The 21,508-nt window shown below is 40.8% G+C and overlaps 1 protein-coding gene across 1 annotated transcript in view; it reads right to left on the bottom strand.

Moving 5' to 3' along the window:
• Positions 1-932: 932 nt before the first annotated feature.
• Positions 933-21,508, bottom strand: part of map3k5 (mitogen-activated protein kinase kinase kinase 5) — an 86,494-nt gene continuing 65,918 nt past the window's right edge. The window contains exons 18-30 of the mRNA XM_080883737.1: positions 20,537-20,642; positions 17,275-17,432; positions 14,321-14,498; positions 13,125-13,142; positions 12,572-12,749; positions 11,573-11,741; positions 11,045-11,230; positions 10,001-10,106; positions 4,970-5,213; positions 4,760-4,872; positions 3,492-3,613; positions 3,310-3,386; positions 933-2,122 (exon numbers count right to left, since the gene is read on the bottom strand). Of these exons, the coding sequence (XP_080739863.1) occupies positions 2,062-2,122; positions 3,310-3,386; positions 3,492-3,613; positions 4,760-4,872; positions 4,970-5,213; positions 10,001-10,106; positions 11,045-11,230; positions 11,573-11,741; positions 12,572-12,749; positions 13,125-13,142; positions 14,321-14,498; positions 17,275-17,432; positions 20,537-20,642 (1,716 nt within the window). The 3' untranslated portion in view covers positions 933-2,061. The remainder of the gene's footprint in view (positions 2,123-3,309; positions 3,387-3,491; positions 3,614-4,759; positions 4,873-4,969; positions 5,214-10,000; positions 10,107-11,044; positions 11,231-11,572; positions 11,742-12,571; positions 12,750-13,124; positions 13,143-14,320; positions 14,499-17,274; positions 17,433-20,536; positions 20,643-21,508) is intronic.

The raw sequence follows: 21,508 nt of genomic DNA, 5'->3' as shown, positions 1-21,508 counted from the left end.
TCGGACTGGAGCTCTCTGCCCTTTACCAATCCAGCCACGGGCCCATCCATCTGGCCCATCAAGACTCACTCTCATTTCATCAGTCCATAAAACCTTAGAAAAACCAGTCTTGAGATATTTCTTGGCCCAGTCTTGACGTTTCAGCTTGTGTGTCTTGTTCAGTGGTGGTCGTCTTTCAGCCTTTCTTACCTTGGCCATGTCTCTGAGTATTGCACACCTTGTGCTCTTGGGCACTCCAGTGATGTTGCAGCTCTGAAATATGGCCAAACTGGTGGCAAGTGGCATCTTGGCAGCTGCACGCTTGACTTTTCTCAGTTCATGGGCAGTTATTTTGCACCTTGGTTTTTCCACACGCTTCTTGCGACCCTGTTGACTATTTTGAATGAAACGCTTGATTGTTCGATGATCACGCTTCAGAAGTTTTGCAATTTTGAGACTGCTGCATCCCTCTGCAAGATATCTCACTATTTTTGACTTTTCTGAGCCTGTCAAGTCCTTCTTTTGACCCATTTTGCCAAAGGAAAGGACGTTGCCTAATAATTATGCACACCTGATATAGGGTGTTGATGTCATTAGACCACACCCCTTCTCATTACAGAGATGCACATCACCTAATATGCTTAATTGGTAGTAGGCTTTCAAACCTATACAGCTTGGAGTAAGACAACATGCATGAAGAGGATGATGTGGACAAAATACTCATTTGCCTAATAATTCTGCACTCCCTGTATATGATTCATATAGTAAGTCCTAACTTTTTATTGTTAACATTTTGTTTTTCTAAATGAACGACCTTTCCTCTAGATGATAAGTGCAGAAATTACTCTTTTGGAACAGAGGCAGTGCCTTTTTTATTCATTTTGAAAAAAACAAAACAGTTATTTGTGTTTAATTTACTATGGAGAACAACTTTCATTATCAGCCCCCTGCTCCCACATTTAGAGTGAATTGTTGAAGAACACTTCTAACACAGTTCCTTCACAGCTTCAAGATGAAAAGTTTTATTTTAACAATATATCACAACAATCTTGAATCAGATCTGAAACAAAACAGACACAAGGCTCACCGATTCCCCCCCAATTTCTGATGTTATGGTTTAAAATATTAATAAAAAAGTACATCAAGGTTCTTCCATATGAAGTTTGTTTGCATGTCAGATTTTTCATTACAACTTATATATTTGACTGAATGAAGCTGACACAACACAAGCAAGATAAACACAATTTTGTCAATTAAGTGAGTATGATCTATGATTTGTGATACTAGAAAATACAATAATACAGAATTAATTTTTCACATGTGCTCATTGCAAACTTGGTCCAATCTACATGGAGATTTGACTGTGTTTAGAGATGTCTTTTTCAAAGTACATAAATGTCATCCACATAGAATTATATAACACTATATTTACATAATATATTTCTTAAAAATAAAATTGTAGATTCATATTATAAAAGGAAAAGTGGAAAAAAAAAAGCATGGACAATTTAAATAAGTCTCAGTTTGAAAAAACAAAACAAAAAACAAAATAAAAGAAAAAACAAAAGCAGTACATGGAATGACATCCTTCAGATTGCTATAACAATTAAATTAAAACACATTTAAATAAAGTAGTGATAAGATAAGCAATGATAAAAATATCAGTACAGATGAATGTAGTATTTTGTATCTCAGGCCTGTATTAGAAAACGATCAGTTGTAAACGTCACATCTTGTAAAGACAGGAGAAAATGTTTTTCTTGACAGTTTTCAAGATTTCAATAATAGATTTTCCTACCAGCTGTCATTTTAAACACACCTGTAACAAAAGCTGTGCCCTGTCCATCAGGTATAACAAAACTAGTGGCACTTCTCATTAATTTTTACTTTCAAAATGACCTAATATCCAAACTCTTTGTTTTCAAAATTATAAAATACTCCAGAAGATTGTTGTGTGGGTGGAACATGGTCAACACAGCTTCTTCTCCAGGATCTTGCTTTTATAAACGCTGAGGTAAAGAGGAGTTGTTGGGGACAAAAAAAAGTCCTGGCTTCTCTGAGTGGCTGTCACCACTTAAGGCCTTAGAATAGCTTCTGCCTGTAGTCTGTGATGGCCTTCCATAGCTTACACAAGACCCCACCTCTGTCAAGACAAACAAAATACTGTTAGCTTAAAGCACACACCAATGAATATTATACCATTTGTAAGAAACCATCAGCTGTCAACCTACTTGAAAATATCATATTTTAAATGGTTTACTTTGTACTGAGAGTCAGAGGGACTCATGAGCACAGATCACACAGAGTTAAGACTGTACGGTCATGAAAAGGACAGTTTTCCCTGGTCTCTGTGTAATAACTAATGTTTCTGTATGACTTTATCGGTACAACATTACTTCAGTTCATCAATCTGGTTGAGGTTTGGAATTTGACTGGGCTATTGATTCCTTTCCTGCTTTTTTAGCCATTCTATTTGGGATTAAGTTTTGTGATTGGGATCATTGTCCTGTTGCATGACACAATTTCAATCAACCTGTGGGTCAGATGTGCAGACAGTAAGTTCCCCTCTAATGCAGCAACATCAGAGGGGAACACCACCCCCACCCCAAAACATACAATCACACAAAAAAGACCTAGAGATACCCTGAAGCAATTTAGTAGATATGGTGTGTATAGCTGAATGTTTGATATGACCACAGTGTGGCGCCAGATATCAAACACAACCAATAAGAACTTCATAGTAGTTTGTTTTATTCATGCTTCACTCTAAATTGAACGCAGTATAATTAGTATGCTTGGACCTGCAGTGCTGCAAAGAAACTTTAAAGAGGAGGTGAAAACTGTTGCAGTAGCAGACATCAATATTCATGTTGGTGTGACCTGTTTGAGTAATTATTCAGAGCTATTTTCATCCTAATAACATTTTAGAAGACATCGGGTTAAGCGTCACAACCTGAGCATGGCAACATAGCTACGTCCAAACCAAACTGCCCACGTTAGAACAGTATCTTACTGACCTGTGAGGTCCCTGCAAATTCAATTAAATTTTGGTTTATAAACAGATTTACAGAATTTGTGATAAATTAAGTCCTTCATAGATTAGCCTCAAAGAACTGCTGAAGTACAAAGCTGCCTTCTGAAACTTTTGTGTAAGAACAGGAAATGCAACAACACACTCCCATTATGCAACGCTCCCATCTTAACCCCCTTGTTTCTCTTCCTGTCAGGTACAAGTTTCAGCACGTATTTTGGGGACTAAATACTGAACACAAAATATGAAGCAAATATAGAAATATTTAAAAGTAAAAGAAAAAAAAAATCATTTTCTACCTCAGTCTTAAACTCTTCAGATCATCTCTTGTGACATCATGAAGGATGTCGTACAATGTATACTCCTCATTGAGTATCTAAAGAAACAAAGTGGAGAAAATTACATTTACAGAAATGTTTTTCTTTACTTGCATCATCCTAAAAAGGGCTTTGTTAAAACAACAAAAAAATCAGAGACCCACCCTGTCTATGGCATCCTGGTCAGCACCGTAACGTGTCAGCCAGCTGGTCAGCTCTGGGTCGTCACGTCTCTCTGCAGGTTGGCTCCTCTGTCCCTCCAGGTCATGCGAAGATGTGGGGGTGTCTAACAGAGTAGATTTTGAGAACACTCCATAAAACAAACATTTAAACATTAACAAAACAACCAGTTTAATGACAGATCAAACATGCCGTACACACAGGAAGCGCATGTATCAGATGGACATAGCTGCTGGGTCTGGGCTTTAATCATCGTTCTTTCAAGTGGCCAGCTGGGGGGATAAAGTAAGAATGCACAGAAATCTATGAGAAAGTATTGTGCTTCTGTTTTGGTTTTCACTTCAACAAGTAGTTTCCTAAAGAGTTTAAGTGTTTTTGGACATAGCTACCTTTTGATTGACACTCTGCTAATGTATCGTACGAGAAAAGAAACCAGATAAGACATTAAAACAGATAAAACTGAGGCTGTGAAATAGAAGGTGAACAAATAAATGATGTCCCGGTGGTTAGGTCCATATTTCACAGCAGCACTCATGTGGAACTTTTTGCCATGATTGTTTGCTTGTAAAGCAGCTTGTAAAGGTGTAACTGTTGCAGTAACAGGATATGCTGCTTTTTCTCTACAAAAAAGCAACCTTGTTGTCACAAGTCACAGTCACTATCGCTACAGCTTTGTGCAATTGTGTAAACTGAACATTTAATATTCTTAAACCTCCTTAAATGTTGCTTTCAAGGTGACGCGTACTCTTATTTGGTCAGATAAAAGCCTCTGTATAAGAGAAATGGCCACAGTGGATGACAATATCTTAATTTTAGTGTACTTTGCCTAATAATTGAGATTGTTTAAAGCTGCTCTACTAATTTCTTATAATGAGTTTTACCCTTACAGAAAAGCAACCATCATCAGTGGATATCAACCCCCCATCACCAGCTCGGAGTTGGATATTGGAATAGCTGATCAGACCAGCAAATTAGAAGTCACTTAATTTACACCTCCGGTATGTGATAAGAAAGCTTTGTTCATGTGCATTGTTCCTGTCATGGCTTGTTTAATTTGTTTACTGAACTAGAGGGAAAAACTTTTAATTAACATTGGCTCTAGGAAGTATAAAGTACATTTTGATTTAAAAGTCAGAAGTGAAAGTCGAGTCTGTTCAGTGAGAAATAGCTGGCTTTAAAAAGTAAAGACAGACTAAAAATACCAGAAGCAGCAAAAGGAGTGTGAGAAAGTAATTCAGACTAAAGTAGAGACCTTCAGGCTCAGTTCGCAGCTTCAGTAGTCTGATCTCTTGCTCTCTCTCATCCAGCACTTGTTGCAGGATGGACTGATACTCCCTCTCCTTCTCCAGCAGCTGTTCCAGCAACCTGGAATAAAACAGAGAGATGCAGGTTAAAACGGATAAACTATGGTTAAATGAAGAAGTCCTATGCTGTTGTTAACGGCCTTCAACCAGATGCCTACCTGCTGGTCTCCAGCTTCATCCTCCCTAGCTCCATGCTCACGGAGCGCTGTGCATTGTGGGATTCGTGGGAGACGGTGGAGCTGAGTGTGCTGACTCCCGAGGTAGCCACCGTGTCATCGTGAGCGGTGCCAGGAGGCGCCCGGCTCTGGTGCGCGGAGGTTCTGTCCGGCTCGCCGTCATCATCGATGTCCTCCTGATCGGCTGCATCACTTTCTGAGGCCAGACTGAAGTGAGGCCTGAGTTCTGCATGCAGAGAGAAAGAATCACTTTTAGAGGAAGCCCTGTAATAAAAGTGATCATGAGAGGTTGTCTGAATTGTTAATTCCAGAGACTGGAATCAGTTGTGTTTATTTGATTAACACAATGCCGTTTCATTAAAGTGCCCAAATGTGAAAAACTGAGGCTTATTGTTGAAATTGCACTTTCTATTTTTTTTCTCAAGATATTAAAAGAAAACATATCAAGAAAGCATTCTACTTTTTAACACTTTTTTTAACAACAATATTTTTACTGTTTCAGCCCCTTAAGAACAAAGTGGGCTCTGTGTAGCCAAAGAACTAAAATGAGCGAAACACCCCTGGATTGTTTCAGACTGTTTATTTACCAATAATTTGTTTACTAAAATGAAAATGTCAAGATTTTCTGTTTCAAGTAGTCACTCAGATTTGCTTTCCACTGTTATCTGTTGGTTCCTTCTTTTTCACCTCAACTTAGGTAACAGCTGTTAACTTTAACCTCATTTAATTGATAATTTCCACCACAAGGAGACGCAAAGTGCTGACTCTGATGAGTAAAGCTGTTTGTGTCAGATATCATTTAATACCAATACTGATATTTTGCATCAGTATTAATAATGCATTGAAAAGGGATTTGTACACCATATTGCTGTACACACACACACACACACACACACACACACACACACACACACACACACACACACACACACACACACACACATATACATACATACACACATATATATGTATATATATACACACATATGTATATATATATATATATATATATATATATATATATATATACACATATATATACATATATACACAAAAAAAAAAAAAAAAAAAAAAACACCCAGCACGCCCCTGCGGGCGGTTTATCCTTCAAGCTCGGGTCCTCTACCAGAGGCCTGGGAGCTTGAGGGTCCTGCGCAGTATCTTAGCTGTTCCCAGGACTGCGCTCTTCTGGACAGAGATCTCCGATGTTATTCCCGGGATCTGCTGGAGCCACTCGCCTAGCTTGGGAGTCACCGCACCTAGTGCTCCGATTACCACGGGGACCACCGTTACCTTCACCCTCCACATCCTCTCGAGCTCTTCTCTGAGCCCTTGGTATTTCTCCAGCTTCTCGTGTTCCTTCTTCCTGATATTGCTGTCATTCGGAACCGCTACATCGATCACCTAGGCCGTCTTCTTCTGTTTGTCTACCACCACTATGTCCGGTTGGTTAGCCACCACCATTTTGTCCGTCTGTATCTGGAAGTCCCACAGGATCTTAGCTCGGTCATTCTCCACCACCCTTGGGGGCATCTCCCATTTTGACCTCGGGACTTCTAGGTTATACTCGGCACAGATGTTCCTGTACACTATGCCGGCCACTTGGTTATGGCGTTCCATGTATGCCTTGCCTGCTAGCATCTTGCACCCTGCTGTTATGTGCTGGATTGTCTCTGGGGCATCTTTACACAGCCTGCACCTGGGGTCTTGCCTGGTGTGATAGACCCCAGCCTCTATGGATCTTGTACTCAGAGCTTGTTCTTGTGCTGCCATGATTAGTGCCTCTGTGCTGTCTTTCAGTCCAGCTTTGTCCAGCCACTGGTAGGATTTCTGGATATCAGCCACCTCCTCTATCTGCCGGTGGTACATACCGTGCAGGGGCCTGTCCTTCCATGATGGTTCCTCGTCTCCCTCCTCTTTCTTGGGTTTCTGCTGCCTGAGGTATTCACTGAGCACTCGGTCAGTTGGGGCCATCTTCCCAATGTATTCTTGGATGTTCCTTGTCTCATCCTGGACTGTGGTGCTGACACTCACCAGTCCCCGGCCCCCTTCCTTCCGCTTAGCGTACAGCCTCAGGGTGCTGGACTTGGGGTGAAACCCTCCATGCATGGTCAGGAGCTTTCTTGTCTTTATGTCAGTGGCTTCTATCTCCTCCTTTGGCCAGCCTATTACCCCAGCAGGGTACCTGATCACGGGCAGGGCGTATGTGTTGATGGCCCGGATCTTGTTCTTACCATTCAGCTGACTCCTCAGGACTTGCCTGACCCTCTGCAGGTACTTGGTGGTTGCAGCCTTTCTAGCGGCCTCTTCATGGTTCCCATTTGCCTGCGGGATCCCCAGGTACTTGTAACTGTCCTCTATGTCTGCAATGTTGCCTTCTGGTAGTTCAATCCCCTCAGTTCTGACTACCTTCCCTCTCTTTGTTACCATCCGACTACACTTCTCCAGTCCGAACGACATTCCAATGTCATTGCTGTATAGCCTGGTAGTGTGGATCAGTGAATCGATGTCTCGTTCACTCTTGGCATACAGCTTGATGTCATCCATGTACAGGAGGTGGCTGACAACTGCTCCGTTCCGTAGTCGGTATCCGTAGCCAGTCTTGTTAATGATCTCACTGAGGGGGTTCAGGCCTATGCAGAACAGCAGTGGGGACAGAGCATCTCCTTGGTAGATCCCGCACTTGATGGTAACTTGTGCTATATATATATATATATATATATATATATATATATATATATATATATATATATATATATATATATATATATATATATATGCCATCTTTAAGAAGGGGGACCAGAGGGTGTGTTCCAACTACAGGGGGATCACACTCCTCAGCCTCCCTGGGAAAGTCTATGCCAGGGTGCTGGAAAGGAGAGTTCGTCCGTTAGTCGAACCTCGGATACAGGAGGAACAATGCGGTTTTCGTCCTGGTCGCGGAACACTGGACCAGCTCTTTATCCTCTCCAGGATACTTGAGGGTGCATGGGAGTTTGCCCAACCAGTCTACATGTGTTTTGTGGACTTGGAGAAGGCATTCGACCGTGTCCCTCGGGGTGTCCTGTGGGAGGTGTTGCGGGAATATGGGGTGTCTGGCCCATTGCTACGGGCCATTCGATCCCTATACAACCGTTGCAAGAGCTTGGTTCGCATTGCCGGCAATAAGTCGGACTCGTTCCCGGTGGGTGATGGGCTCCGCCAGGGCTGCCCTTTGTCCCCGGTTCTGTTCATAATTTTTATGGACAGAATTTCTAGGCGCAGCCAAGTGGCGGAGGGCTTTCGCTTTGGTGGCCTCAGAATCTCATCTCTGATTTTTGCAGATGATGTGGTTCTGTTGGCTTCATCGGGTGAGGGCCTCCAGCTCGCACTGGAACGGTTCGCAGCCGAGTGTGAAGCAGCGGGAATGAGGATCAGCACCTCCAAATCTGAGGCCATGGTTCTCAGCCGGAAAAGGGTGGAGTGCCCACTCCGGGTCGGGGATGAGTTCCTGCCCCAAGTGGAGGAGTTCAAGTATCTCGGGGTCTTGTTCGCGAGTGATGGGAGAAGGGAGCCGGAGATCGACAGACGGATTGGGGCTGCAGCTGCAGTAATGTGGACGCTGCACCGGTCCGTCGTGGTGAAGAGGGAGCTGAGTGTAAAAGCGAAGCTCTCAATTTACCGGTCGATCTACGTCCCTACCCTCACATATGGCCACGAGCTGTGGGTAGTGACCGAAAGAACGAGATCGCGGATACAAGCGGCAGAAATGAGCTTCCTCCGAAGGGTGGCTGGCCTCTCCCTTAGAGATAGGGTGAGAAGTTCGGCCATCCGGGAGGGGCTCAGAGTAGAGCAGCTGCTGCTCCACATCGAAAGGAGCCAGCTGAGGTGGTTCGGGCATCTGACAAGGATGCACCCTGGGCGCCTCCTGGGTGAGGTGTTCCAGGCATGTCCCACCGGGAGGAGGCCCCGGGGCAGACCCAGGACACGCTGGAGAGATTATATCTCTCGGCTGGCCTGGGAACGCCTTGGTATTCCCCCGGATAAGCTGGAGGAGGTGGCTGGGGAGAGGGAGGTCTGGGCCTCTTTGCTTAGGCTGCTGCCCCCGGCCCCGGATAAAGCGGATGAAGATGGATGGATGGATATATATATATATATATATATATATATATATATTAGGGGTGCAACGATATTCGTATCGATATTGAACCGTTCGATACAGTGCTTTCGGTTCGGTACGCATATGTATCGAACAATACAACATTTGTAATTTATTTTATCAACTTTCCTTCTGACGATGCGCTCAGTGAATCTGTGTTCGACTACTCCGCCTAGGCTGCACTGTCCAGCGCAGATCCACTGAGCGTTCAACACAGACAGCATAGTCAGAAGGAAGAGCGCAGGGCAAGCTAGCGAGACAGAAGTTAAGCTCTCCTTATATATATATATAACTAATATCTGGTACTGATACTGATACAGAATACTTCCTATGGGTTATGAGTAGTGAACTTTGTTGTAACGTATGATAAGATCTCCACTCGAGTGTGTTTTTAAAGATTCAAACTTGATAATGAAGCAAACACCTGAACATTGTTGGTTCTTTGTTACAAAACACCATTACAAAGGTGGAAGAAAACAAAAATAGCGCTGGGTGTCTGTGACATAACTATAGCTAAATTTAGCACTCATCCCACTGACTATTGATGTTTTATGAGTTTAATTCTTTGGTGAAAACAGGAAATAATTTCACATTGTAGATCTGAAACTCTCTTGAACCACTTTACACAGTTCAACTAGAACTTCTCCTCATTTCAATCTGGGCCTATAATCAGCTAAACATAATATCTGCCCTGCATGAAACTCAGGTGTGTAATCCATTCAAGTTATTGCCCTTTTACTTCCTGTCTTTAAATAGGCTGTGAACACACACAGGCCTGCGCAGCAAATGCCCTCCTCCTGTATCAGTAGTCGTGCCCCGAGGGAAGAGTCATAACTTATTTACTGGTGCTCTGCTCGAGACACTGATGATCCTACCTGGCACCAGGATCGTGATGGCAGTCTGCACAGCCTTGCGGATGATGTTGTCCAAAGCGAACATCCAGTGAGGCTTGATGTTGTGGTTTCGCAGCACTTTGTTCACCTGGAAATGGAGAGGTTCACACTCATGAGAGCACGTTTTACAATGTTTTACCTATTAGTGATTCTACACCTAAAATAAAAATGAGTTCATTCGTATTTGCCTCACAGATTTCATTCCAAGAATTGTTCTTAAGAGAATTGTTTATACTTCATTTTAACTTCTGCCGCAATAACTAAATATCCCCAAAGGGATTTTTAAAGCAGCCTACTCTTCATGGCATTATTAATATTTGCAGTCACGCACTGTGAAGCTCTAATTTTTTTGCAGCAATGACCAACAGGAGGCACCAGAGCTTCATCTACCAGCACGATTACACAATCCCACTTACAAATATGAAAACAACCACTCGCTCTGTGCCATTTCATCTGCATAACTGCATTTCTGAGGGGGAGAGCAGATGAGCCTTTTAACATTATGTGCAATTACTCCTGACAGATCTCTCCCTTTTATCGCCTCACTTAAAGGTTACAAGTATTTCCACAGTCATCTGTCTAATCTCTGAGCAGGAAGAAAAGCAACAAGGCAGCCCGCAGCTGTCTGCAGCCCATTTCAAATGACAACAATTACACTGTTCAGAGCCTTTGTTTTATGCAGCGGCGAGAAGCACCTTTGCCTTCAAATGGGTACTTAATAACAGGAAATCAGAAAATAATGAGCCTGTGAGGAGAATTACAGCAGCAAATCATCAATGTAGCAGTTCAGGTTTGTGACCGCTGTAGACTAAAATTTGATCCTTACTGTGGGTAAGCTAAAGACACTTGGTTATAAACTAAAAAGCTGCAGCAAACACAAGACATGTTTTATTGATTTGGGTTATATTTCATATTCCAATTATGATCAATTATTCATGAGCCCAGTGGGATATCACAGATGAAATGTAGCTGAAATTCATTGGATTGACCCAGTATCTTTTTCACGGTATTTCTATTAGCACTTACAGCATCCTGGAAGCCGAACAGCATAATCTGCAGTTGACTGATGGCAGTGCTGTCAAAGTCTAGCTCCAGCTTGAGCTGAGACAGGGTGTTGGCGATGATTTTCCTGTCTGCCATCCGAACAAAGTCAGCAAGACTCACCACAAGGGTGGAGATGTGCTGATGTTTTAGCTTCATTTCCTCTGAGCCCTGAGGTAGGAGGCAAGCGGGGAAAGAAGAGATGAAAATGGTGGTTTAGGTTTACAACAGGAGCTTCCAACTCCAACTTACTAACATCCCTATCAGATAGACTTAAGAAATTTTTTCCATGTTTAAATTATTTTAGTACAGTTTAAAATTTGTTTAATTGTTAGTAATTCATTTGAGTATCCCTTTGGCTATTTGGTCCCTTCATTTAATTAACTGTAACAGCTGAGCTAATCTTTCCATGCACAGCCTGGCTACTGCACTGGAATGCCTGTGAACAAGTGTGTGTTGTTGAACTTGTAATGTACTTCTATATCCATCTATTCATTCTCAACGGTTTCCAACCTGTGCCAGGGCTTCCATCAGGTTGGCCACCACCTTGGCCTGATCTTCAGTAAGGATACGGTGCAAGGTAGCTCGCCTCTCGCTGTCTTTCCGAAGCATAAAGAAGCCCGAGTCCTTCTCATCAGGTGATGGAGGGGCACTGTGGTCCTCGAAGTTCTCCACTGGAATGCTGAGTAGAAAAAGTAGAAACCCCATTTGAATTTTTTGTTCCTTCTATATGTACAGGTTGCTGTACCCTCCCTATTGGTACTAATCAGCAAGGTTAATTAAGTATGTTTTACTGGTGACATTAAATATAAGATAAATAAGTTTTTGCATTGCTTTATAAAACATGAACATGTTTAAATTTAAATCACTGTAGGACACAAAAACCCAGGAATGAAAGGAGGCGGAGGCGAGCTTCAAAAGCGAGTGAATCCCCATAAACTCCCTTTTTACAATGTGCAAGATTACAGCATAAATAAAGACATTCACGACCTGATACTGAAATGGTTTTGTTTTCTGTTGCTGATTTTAACCTTTAAAACAAGTGTACAGGTGGTGAAATCTCATATTATTTTGGATTTTTAGGGGCGCAGCCACTCTGACAGACAGAAGCATTTTAATTAAATTATCTGACGTCTTGCTGTGTGGTTAATTGTACTAAAAGCCCATCCGGGGAGTCTGTGATCCAATTTTGGTGAGTGTAATTCTAGCACTTTATTTACATTTCATTTAGCACTAATTAGCAGGTATCTATGTGATGCATCCATACAGTCTATGAATAGAGCTTGATAATCGGGCTTGCCAGGCTCTGCTTGAGAAAAAACCCCCCAAAGAGATTCAAGACATCTCAACTCAAGGCTTCAACACGTATGTACATAAGCTAATGGGTGAAGTCACGGTGACTACATTTTTTATACTGGTTTAGTCTAAATCAATACTATAGTCATAAGGCTGTAACAACAAATGAATAATTTAAGGCAAAATGACTCGTCTGAGGTGTCCAAGTTGTTCTACCTGAGAAAGAGGGACCTCTGGCCCTTGACATCCTTTTCACTGTAGCACTTGATGCTTGGCTTGAAGATGAAGGGGTTGGTGTTGAGGTCGTTGTCAGGGGAGACGGAGCCATACTCGCTGCTGCTGCTGGTGTCTTCCACTACAACGGGCACTGGCAACGAGATACTGCGGAGATACTCTAGAAGACACAGGGAACAGAAGATGGAACAAAATCGTAAAGGTGTTTGTTTGATCATCATCTAACTAAAGATTTTGCTGTATAGCAGCATGCTTTCTGTCTGTTATGGTGTTTGTGTGCAACTGATCAAATAGATTACAAAACATATTCAAGCATTTGGGAAACCATCTTGTTGTTTACTCTCTATCTTGAATCCTGGCAAAAGGGCAGAGTCGTACAAGGCAGGTAGCTGCCACCAAGAGAAAAATGTAAACCGCAGCCAAGATCCTATTCAGTAAAGCAGGGTGATGTTTCATGGAAATGACATCTAGTTTATAAAGTACTCCCACTAGTGGTAAATGTGTCTGAAAAAGTGCAGAGAGCAAAATTACTCACCTGATCCTGGTGTCAGAGCTGCAGGGAAAAACAGAAAATATGTGTCAGCAGTTAAAAAAAGAACAAAACAGAAAGCAGGGTAACATTCAAAGCATGCAGAGAGGCACAAAGCTTCTTTCTAATCTTCTGCACTGCTGTGAAGGCACATGACTGATGCCGTGGGGTGAAAACCCAACAGGAAATGACTATTTTACAATCCAAATAATGAAGGATGCGCCTGAAATTCTTAACACTTAAAAAACGGTTTTGGCACTAGATGAATCTAGTAATCACTACAAACAAAGATTTTTGATACTGGAAGCTTTCTGGTTTCTGGTTGTAGCCACTAGTATTACTACTGAAGACTATTTGCTTTAAAGCTTAATCTAAAGAGATACTGTTTGTTACCTTATTAAAATTTAGACAACTTTATAACAATAATAATAGAATAGCAACAGAATCGTCAATAGGATATCCACTATTCATTTATTCTACACTGAAAACTCCTAAAAATGGCTGTTGCTCGATAGGCTTTGAATGGGGAGTTTCTTTTTCCCCCTCTTAGAGCACTACTTGAGGTGGTTGATTTTAGCAGTGGGGAAGATCATTATGAGGTTCACGCCATTCCCTTATCAAGGCTGTAAGTAAGTAGAATTCTGCTACATTCCTGGAAGTCGGAGATACCTGCAGCCTTCGATAAGTGGCTGAAGGAATTAGGAAATTTGTTACACTTAGAGAAAATGATGTCAAACAAAGCAGGTCTCTTTCAGAAACTTTGTTTACCAGTCTGACTGAAAAGTTGAAGTCACTTTTTATCGGTCTTACGGATTAACAATGTCACAGTTTTATAATAATGTGTTCTAGTTTGTATGTGAGCCTCTGCTATTATCCAACATAGGGATTAAGGTAACTCCCCCTCCTGGATTCTCACACTCTTGTTGTTTTAAACAGATAAGTCCTTGTTGTGGAGCTTTTATTGTGCATACAGTATATAATCATTTCTCTTCATTACTCGTAATGCTATAATTGCTTCGCTGGTCTCTTGTCTGCTTGGCTCGGCGCTTGTAGTGAAACTGAGAGTGAAGGAGATAAGAGAAACTAGCACGACTGCAAAGCAAAGAGTCTCAAACTTTCCTGAAATAAAACGAGTTATTTAAGTTATAGAGGGGATAGTCTTGGTAATAATGTTATTGTCATGTAGCTATGCTCTGATCCACCTGTGAAGCTGCCCTTGCTCTTCTTTTTTCGGCTGGTGACGGTGAGGAACTCATCGGTGAGCAGGTCGAGCGCGGTGGCACGTCGGTCCGGGTCGGGCTCAAAGCAGCGAAGGATAAAGGCTTTAGCCTCTGGTGACATGGACTCTGGGATCTCTGGATGGATTTTAAACATACCCACCTGCACAAGAATGACATGCATGAAAGGCACTCAGAATCTATATAACAAGTTTAAAGAAATGAGCATAGTGTCAGTTCAAGCAGGAGAAAAAGTCAAGCTAAGCTGCAATCCTGGCAGATCAGCTGATCTCAACGCCTGCCTACATTAGATGATGCGTCAACCTTTTGGCAAATCTCATATATGGTGTACTGTTAAATCTTTTTTAGCCTGGCCATTGCCTATTCACCTGCAAGCCACTTTGCAGCCCACTTCCACCACAACTCCTTCTTCCCTACTTAGTCCCAGTTCCCGGTTTTGTACAGCTAGCCTTGCTTCTGCTGCTCTCATAACATGCTTTTCACGCACGTGCATGGAAAGACAGGGGGTGGAAAATTTAAACAACTAACAGTAACTTCTTTTGGCTACAGTGAAACAAGTTTAAAATAACCGAGACAGTGTGAGGTTGCTGCAATGGGCAAATTATCTGATTAAGTTTAAGAAGCAAGAGCAAAGAGCAGAGCAGTGTTTACACAGTGATGTTTGAATATGAGACTATCCACGAGGCCTGGCTGTGACTTGGGGCAGCAGCTGAAAGTAACAATACTTCGAGCACAAGACTCTCATTAAAAACATGATAAATTCCTGTTGTTGATGTGCAGGAATTTAAGATTAGCAGGGAGATATCCCACCCCTTGAGAAATTCCAGAAAGATGACTGAAAGTATATCACGAATGTTTAAGAAATGCTACAATGCAGTGCAGACAAAACACAAGATCTCCTAAGAGATTTGTGACTCTACTTGCACTTCTGTGGTGATCTTTATTGATAAAATGTGATGAGATCCAAGTTTCCCCTTTCATGTTCTTTAAACTTCAAAGCATCCGAAGCAGAGCAGCATATTTAATTAAATCACATCATATGGAAAATTCCATGATTCAGAGCTTTGACAGGAGTGCTGTAATGTTTTCCAGACACCTCTTAAACATCTCTACTGCCCCTAATGGGCCACACATAGCTTATAACAATAATTCACTGTACAGAGTGCTTTAAATTTCCATCCAAAGCAAATGCACGTGTAAACTGAGTGGTTAACAAGATCCAGCAAAGACACACCCGCACAGAAACTAAAGGCCCACTGTAGAAGTTCCTCTTACGGTGGGCCTATGCTTTTGTTTGCATTCAAACAAATGTTCGTGCACAGACAGTATTTGTAGTTTCTACTGGGCTTGGTCAGATTATAGCCTGCAGGTTGAAACCAATGCAGGTGCAGAATGACTCTGGTTTTGTTTTCATAAAAAGAGGGAACTGATAAGCATGCATGAAAGACTGGTGGTTATTTTGTTTGTTAGTTGACTTCTTTACGTTGAGCACCTTTCTTTTAAGACATGGAACATAATTCTGTAATAAAAACAGATGTAATGGACACAATGTACTCTGTATATTAGCTGTTTATATGTACAATAGGTTTCCATAAACAGCCCTGGGTGTGCTGGATGGTTGGCAAAGGTTAAAGCATGGTACATGGTGTCATGCTGGAGGCATGAAGTCATAAGGTAGGGTTTTTCCAAAGAGAACAGACACAGTTATATATAGTTTTCCACCTCTCCTTACTTCAGCTGAACAAACAGTTTCTCTTGTGATCTCTCCCTACAAGCAGACACTTGATGGTGTCATGTTTAAGTCATGTGATAACAGCTGAGTCACCTTCTTTATTAAACAATGACATTGCAATATGATAAAAGCTGCAATTATCTACTGTTTGTGCTCTGAATAAAGGGGTTTTAGTTCAGTTCTTGAACTCTGTTACAGTCGTTTTATATAGTTCACAGTTCAAGAAATCAAATTTATCTTAACGTGAACTTTGATCTAACCAATCACGTCATCGAGTGTGTGAAACAAACTGTTATAGATACCTTCAATCTCCCTTTACGCCAGCTGTCTTCCCCTCTTAAACAGAAGGAATAAAAAGCAGCTGTGGGAATGAGATGACCACATTTGTTCTTACTGACATCATAAGTATTTAAAAAAGCCTAAAATGGTACCATTACATAAGGTCAGAGAACAAATACTTGAAATTATTTGAGCAAAGGGTAAACGAAAAACTAAATAAACTTGCACTGAGAAAAGAAAAAAGTACTGGTCAGTTTCGGTGTTTTCAATTAGTTTCCTCTTGTATCCTGACTTCGAGTTTAAACATAATATTTACTTGTATGACTTTGCAGTTTTTTTGTGGGTGGATTTATTTTTTTTATTAGCTCATACAAGACTTTTATCCTAACAGTACTACAGGTTTAAGATAAGATAAGATAACCTTTATTAGTCCCACACGTGGGAAATTTGTTTGGCTGGTGCATAATTGACAGCTACTGGTATTAGGAGATTTCTTGATCAGCAGTTGCATAATGCTAATGAAGACATTACTCAGAAATGTAAGAAGAAGAGTTTTCAGTCTTTCTCTTGTAGAAACAAACCCTCTTTCAGTCGTTTTTAGTCATGGTTTGAAAAAGACATAGATAGGATATCATGCATTTGGAGCAAATGAGTAAAGCTGATATGCTAATAACACGTGATGGCAAACTATTTGCCCTGTCATACTGGATGTCTCAAGGGTGCAATTATCAGCTCTCAAACATCCTCATATTTATTGACCTGGCAGAGCTGCAGCTGTTCATTGCCACTGTTTTTGAAAGATGCCGTTATGAAAACAGCTGCTCGCCAGACTTCTACTTTCAGTTTTCTAAAATTAGACATCTTACCCAGCAGGATATTGGGATATGTCGCTGTTCAAATCTCTCACCTTGAACATGGCGGCCTGTGGTTCTCCCAGTTCATAGAAAGGTGGCTTCCCAGTGGCCATCTCTATGATGGTGCAGCCAAGGGACCAGATGTCTGCTGGTTTGCCGTATCCCCGTGGGCCCTTGTCTATAATTTCAGGAGCCATGTATTGCAATGTGCCTGAAAAATGACGCACAAAAAACAATAATAAACACATAATGAAAACTCAAATTCAACCACTCATTTTTTAAGTGTCAAACAAATGAAACAAAAACATTTCAATTAGTGAGCATTAGAGGAGGTGGTGGGTGGATTATGGGTATAAAGGTTTTGAAACCCAGACTGAATTTGTGACGCAAATATCTAATTCGCTCCTGTTACTAATAGAGCATTGCTAGAATGTTGTAAAAGTGCAGCAACTCAGCGTATGAATGTCAACAAACTTGGACAAACCACAGAGTTATGCAACAGCTATAAAGGGAACGAGGAGGGAACGCTTCATTATTATGCTAACTAAAAGGGACACTGCTGGTATTCTCATGGTGAAACGTACACTTCAGCTGAGAGGTATACCAGATTTTAAATGATTTATTTCTTGCTTATGTAAACAACATGTGTGTAAATATAGCATCAATGATAGCTGCTCAGTTTATATCATTATATAATGATATGCTAATTAGTCAGCCTCATTTTGCTTATGTCAGTTAGCCTTGGTTAAAGCATGCTGTCAGATAAAAACAATGTTTAAAGATAGTTCAAAGGGTCAGCAATACCAGTTTATTTTATTGTTGTTCATGTCCTAATCAATCTCTTAAACCTGCATCCAGCGCAACTGCCTGGGATCATTTTCCACCACAACCTCTGTCTTTTAATATCACAACACTCTTACTTTACTCCCAATCAAATAAGAGTTAATGAACCAAATAATTGAGCAACTCAGTCATGGAACAATTAAATAATTCAAGTATTGACTATAAGTTTCCTAAATGTGAGGGAAAGGCAAACAATAACCTTGATTACACCCAGTTTAAAACTATTTCTTAGACTAACCATCTCTTGCAGAAAAATGTGCTTTTGTTGCTTATTTTGTTCCCTCCACTATTGTTCCATGTACATCCCCAATAGCAAAGAATTGGGACACTGTAAAATGTAAATAAAAACAGAATGCATTGATTTGCAAATCTAATAAATCTATATATATATATATATATATATATGTATATATATATATATATATATATATATATATATATATATATATTTTTTTTTTTTTTTACAAAAGAACATGAAGCATATCAAATGCAAAGTGTCTCAAAAAGGACAATAGAAACTAGTACTAAAAACTAACCAGTACTACAAAGAAACAGCTGAACATTCTCCAGCTAATTGGGTTAATTGGTAACAGCTCAATAACATGACTGGAGTTTCTCAGAAGCAAAGAGGGGCAGATGTTTTGTGGAACAATTTCAAAATTATAACAAAGACTTCAAATATCTCATCATGTAAAGTACTAAATATTATCAGAAAATTCACTGATAAATCTCTGTGTGCTTGGCACAATGCTGAAAATCAATATTAGACGCCTGTGATCTTTGAGCCCTCAAACAGCGCAGCATTAAAAACAGGCATGACTCTGACATGGTGACTATGATCCAGAAACACTGCTGCCTTCTTTGGGCTCAAAATGATTTAAAACTGACTGAGGCAAAGAGGAAAACTGCTGTGTGCTCAGATGAATTGAAATTTTAAAATCTTTTTGGAATACATGGACGCAGCGTCCTCTGTACAGACGAAAAGACTATCCAGCTTTTTTAGAACACATTTTAACAGTCTGCACTTACAGTATGATAGAGGTTCATTAGTGCCTATGGAAACGTCAGTGTGCACACCTGCAAAGGCACCATCAGTGCTGAAAGGTATATACAGATTTTAGAGCAACATATGCTCCAATCCCAGACGTCTTTTTCAGGGAAAACTTTACATATCTCAGCAAGACAATGCTAAACCTCAAACTGCATCTATTACAACATCATGAAATGAAAAATATGACAAGAAAGACCTAAGACTATTAAGCAGTTTGAGTGCTATATCAGATAAGAATGAGGCCAAATTCCTCTCCCAAAGGTCTGGCAGCTGTTCTCCTCAGTTCCCAGATGTTTACAGATGGTTTTTATAAGAAGAGAGGTACACTGGTAAACATAGCCATATCCCAACTTATTCCCGTGTTTCTCAGTTTAAACATTTGACATGTTTTCTGTGTTTTATTACGAATAAAATATGGATTTTTGAGAATTGCAAATCAATGTGTTCTTTTTTAATTTACATTTTAAAAAGGGTCCCAACTTTTTGGGAATTTGGAGCTTGTATAACACTAATGATGAAATCCCTGTTGCTGTTGGTAACTCTTCCGGTTTGCACTGCAGAGCTCCAACAAAAACTACTAAAAATAACTTTCATCTGGCTTTTGTTTTTTTGATCATATTCATAAACCGATAATGTCTGTGTGAGGTAAAAGTAGCGTCAGCAGGGTTGTGAAAGAACTGATGTAAATGCCAAAAATAGCTTCAATTTGAGCTAACAAAAAGTGATGACACAATTCCTGCAAATTGCCAATCAGGTTAGAAAAGATTAAACGAGGCTTATGGCCTTATGTGAGAAACAGCAACGAGTTTCAGTGTTGTCAGTTAATCACAGCTCAGTCCAAAGCAACATTTTCAGGTCCACACTGAAGGGAGTCTTTTGTTCTAATAATAGCCTGCAGGCTGCTTATCCGCTGCTTTTTAAAGCTCGTGTACTGAGCTAAAAACAGGCGAGCACACATTTATAGCAGGCGTGGGTTAAGAACAAGGAGTAGCCCAGTTTCCTGAAAGAGCTCCGCCTTCCAGGGTAAGTCCCCGTCTGCCTCGAGCAGCAGTCAGATGCTCTAATTCCAGAGGTCAAACTATGCTACAACTGGCAACTGACATTACAGGTCTACATATCAGGCTGATCTAACTGCAGACTCAAGCCAAAGCCAGAGTTTCTAAATAGGAACAGCCTGCTATTTTTAGGAATATCACATACTGTCCAAGGACTTAAATGGGATTACTGCTCTGAAATAGTCACAATCAAAGAACAGCAGTAGGCTCGATACTCAGACACTACTGAGCAAATTTTAACAAAGGATGTTTCATAAAGTTTTCTAGTAGTCTCCCCACAACAGGGGAGACAACTCTACTTGGCTTAAGTATTTCATACTGGCTTGCTTATGGGGAAGAGAATCTAGATAGTGGGTTGGACTGTACCTGTGAAAGTCTCAGTGCAGGGGTTGATCCCAGCCAACCTTTTGGATGTGCCAAAATCTGATATTTTCAGGACGCCACTGTAGGTGTTGATGAGTACATTATCACCCTGTGGATTGAAAAGACATTCATCAGAACAGATGCACCAAATTCCAAAGCCGTGATAGCATTGATAACGTGAGGTGCTTGCAAATCTTGAAACAGTAGGTTACAACACCATGTGTGGGAGGAGGAGGAGCTCTAAGCCAAAACAAGGTGATTAACATTTATGTGGTGCTAATGAAGTTTATATGACTGAGTTGTTAAATGAGAAGGATGTGGCTTCTAACTCTAATGACTACCTACGATGGGAATGTTATGAGTGTTGGTTTGCTTTTAGTGAGATAAAAAAGGGAGCGGCACTTGCTTTAAAAAAAATGATTCCTGTTGTAGCCAATGGGCTAGCAAAGAAAATGGTGTGAGCAGCTGGGATGCTCTTTGAATGCATTTGCAGCAAATCAAAGTCGCTGTGCAAACAGTCACATGGAAGACATGTTCAGACTACAAACAAGCAAACAAGGTTTTAACACACCCTAAAAACTGAAATTCTGCAGGAGCTGAATCACGTCACTCTGAAAGCTCCTCTTTTTCCAAAAAACAACATCCGATTACTTTTTGTGCGGATGAAAGATTTATCAGTTCTAAGTACTGTGTTTTTTTCCCCCCATTTTTATGTTTACATTCCTCAAATGTGTTGTATTCTTCTGATAAAGTTTGCAGTTTGAAAACATTCAGAGATCCTTCTGTGCATTAAATATCATTTTACTTCTACGTCCTCCTCTTTGAGATACTGTGCATCCTCTGCTGCTAAGCGAAAAAAGATCTGTCCAGAGTAACACCAGGAGGGAATTCTGCGCTAAAAAGACTTTTCTGAATTCCAGATTTAGAAGGTTTCTGTTTGATCTGATTAAGTCAGACTGCTGGGGAATCATTTAT

Source organism: Rhamphochromis sp. 'chilingali' (genome assembly GCF_963969265.1).
Source record: "Rhamphochromis sp. 'chilingali' genome assembly, chromosome: 5".
NCBI lineage: Eukaryota > Metazoa > Chordata > Actinopteri > Cichliformes > Cichlidae > Rhamphochromis > Rhamphochromis sp. 'chilingali'.
This window is presented reverse-complemented; position numbering and strand designations above follow the sequence as displayed.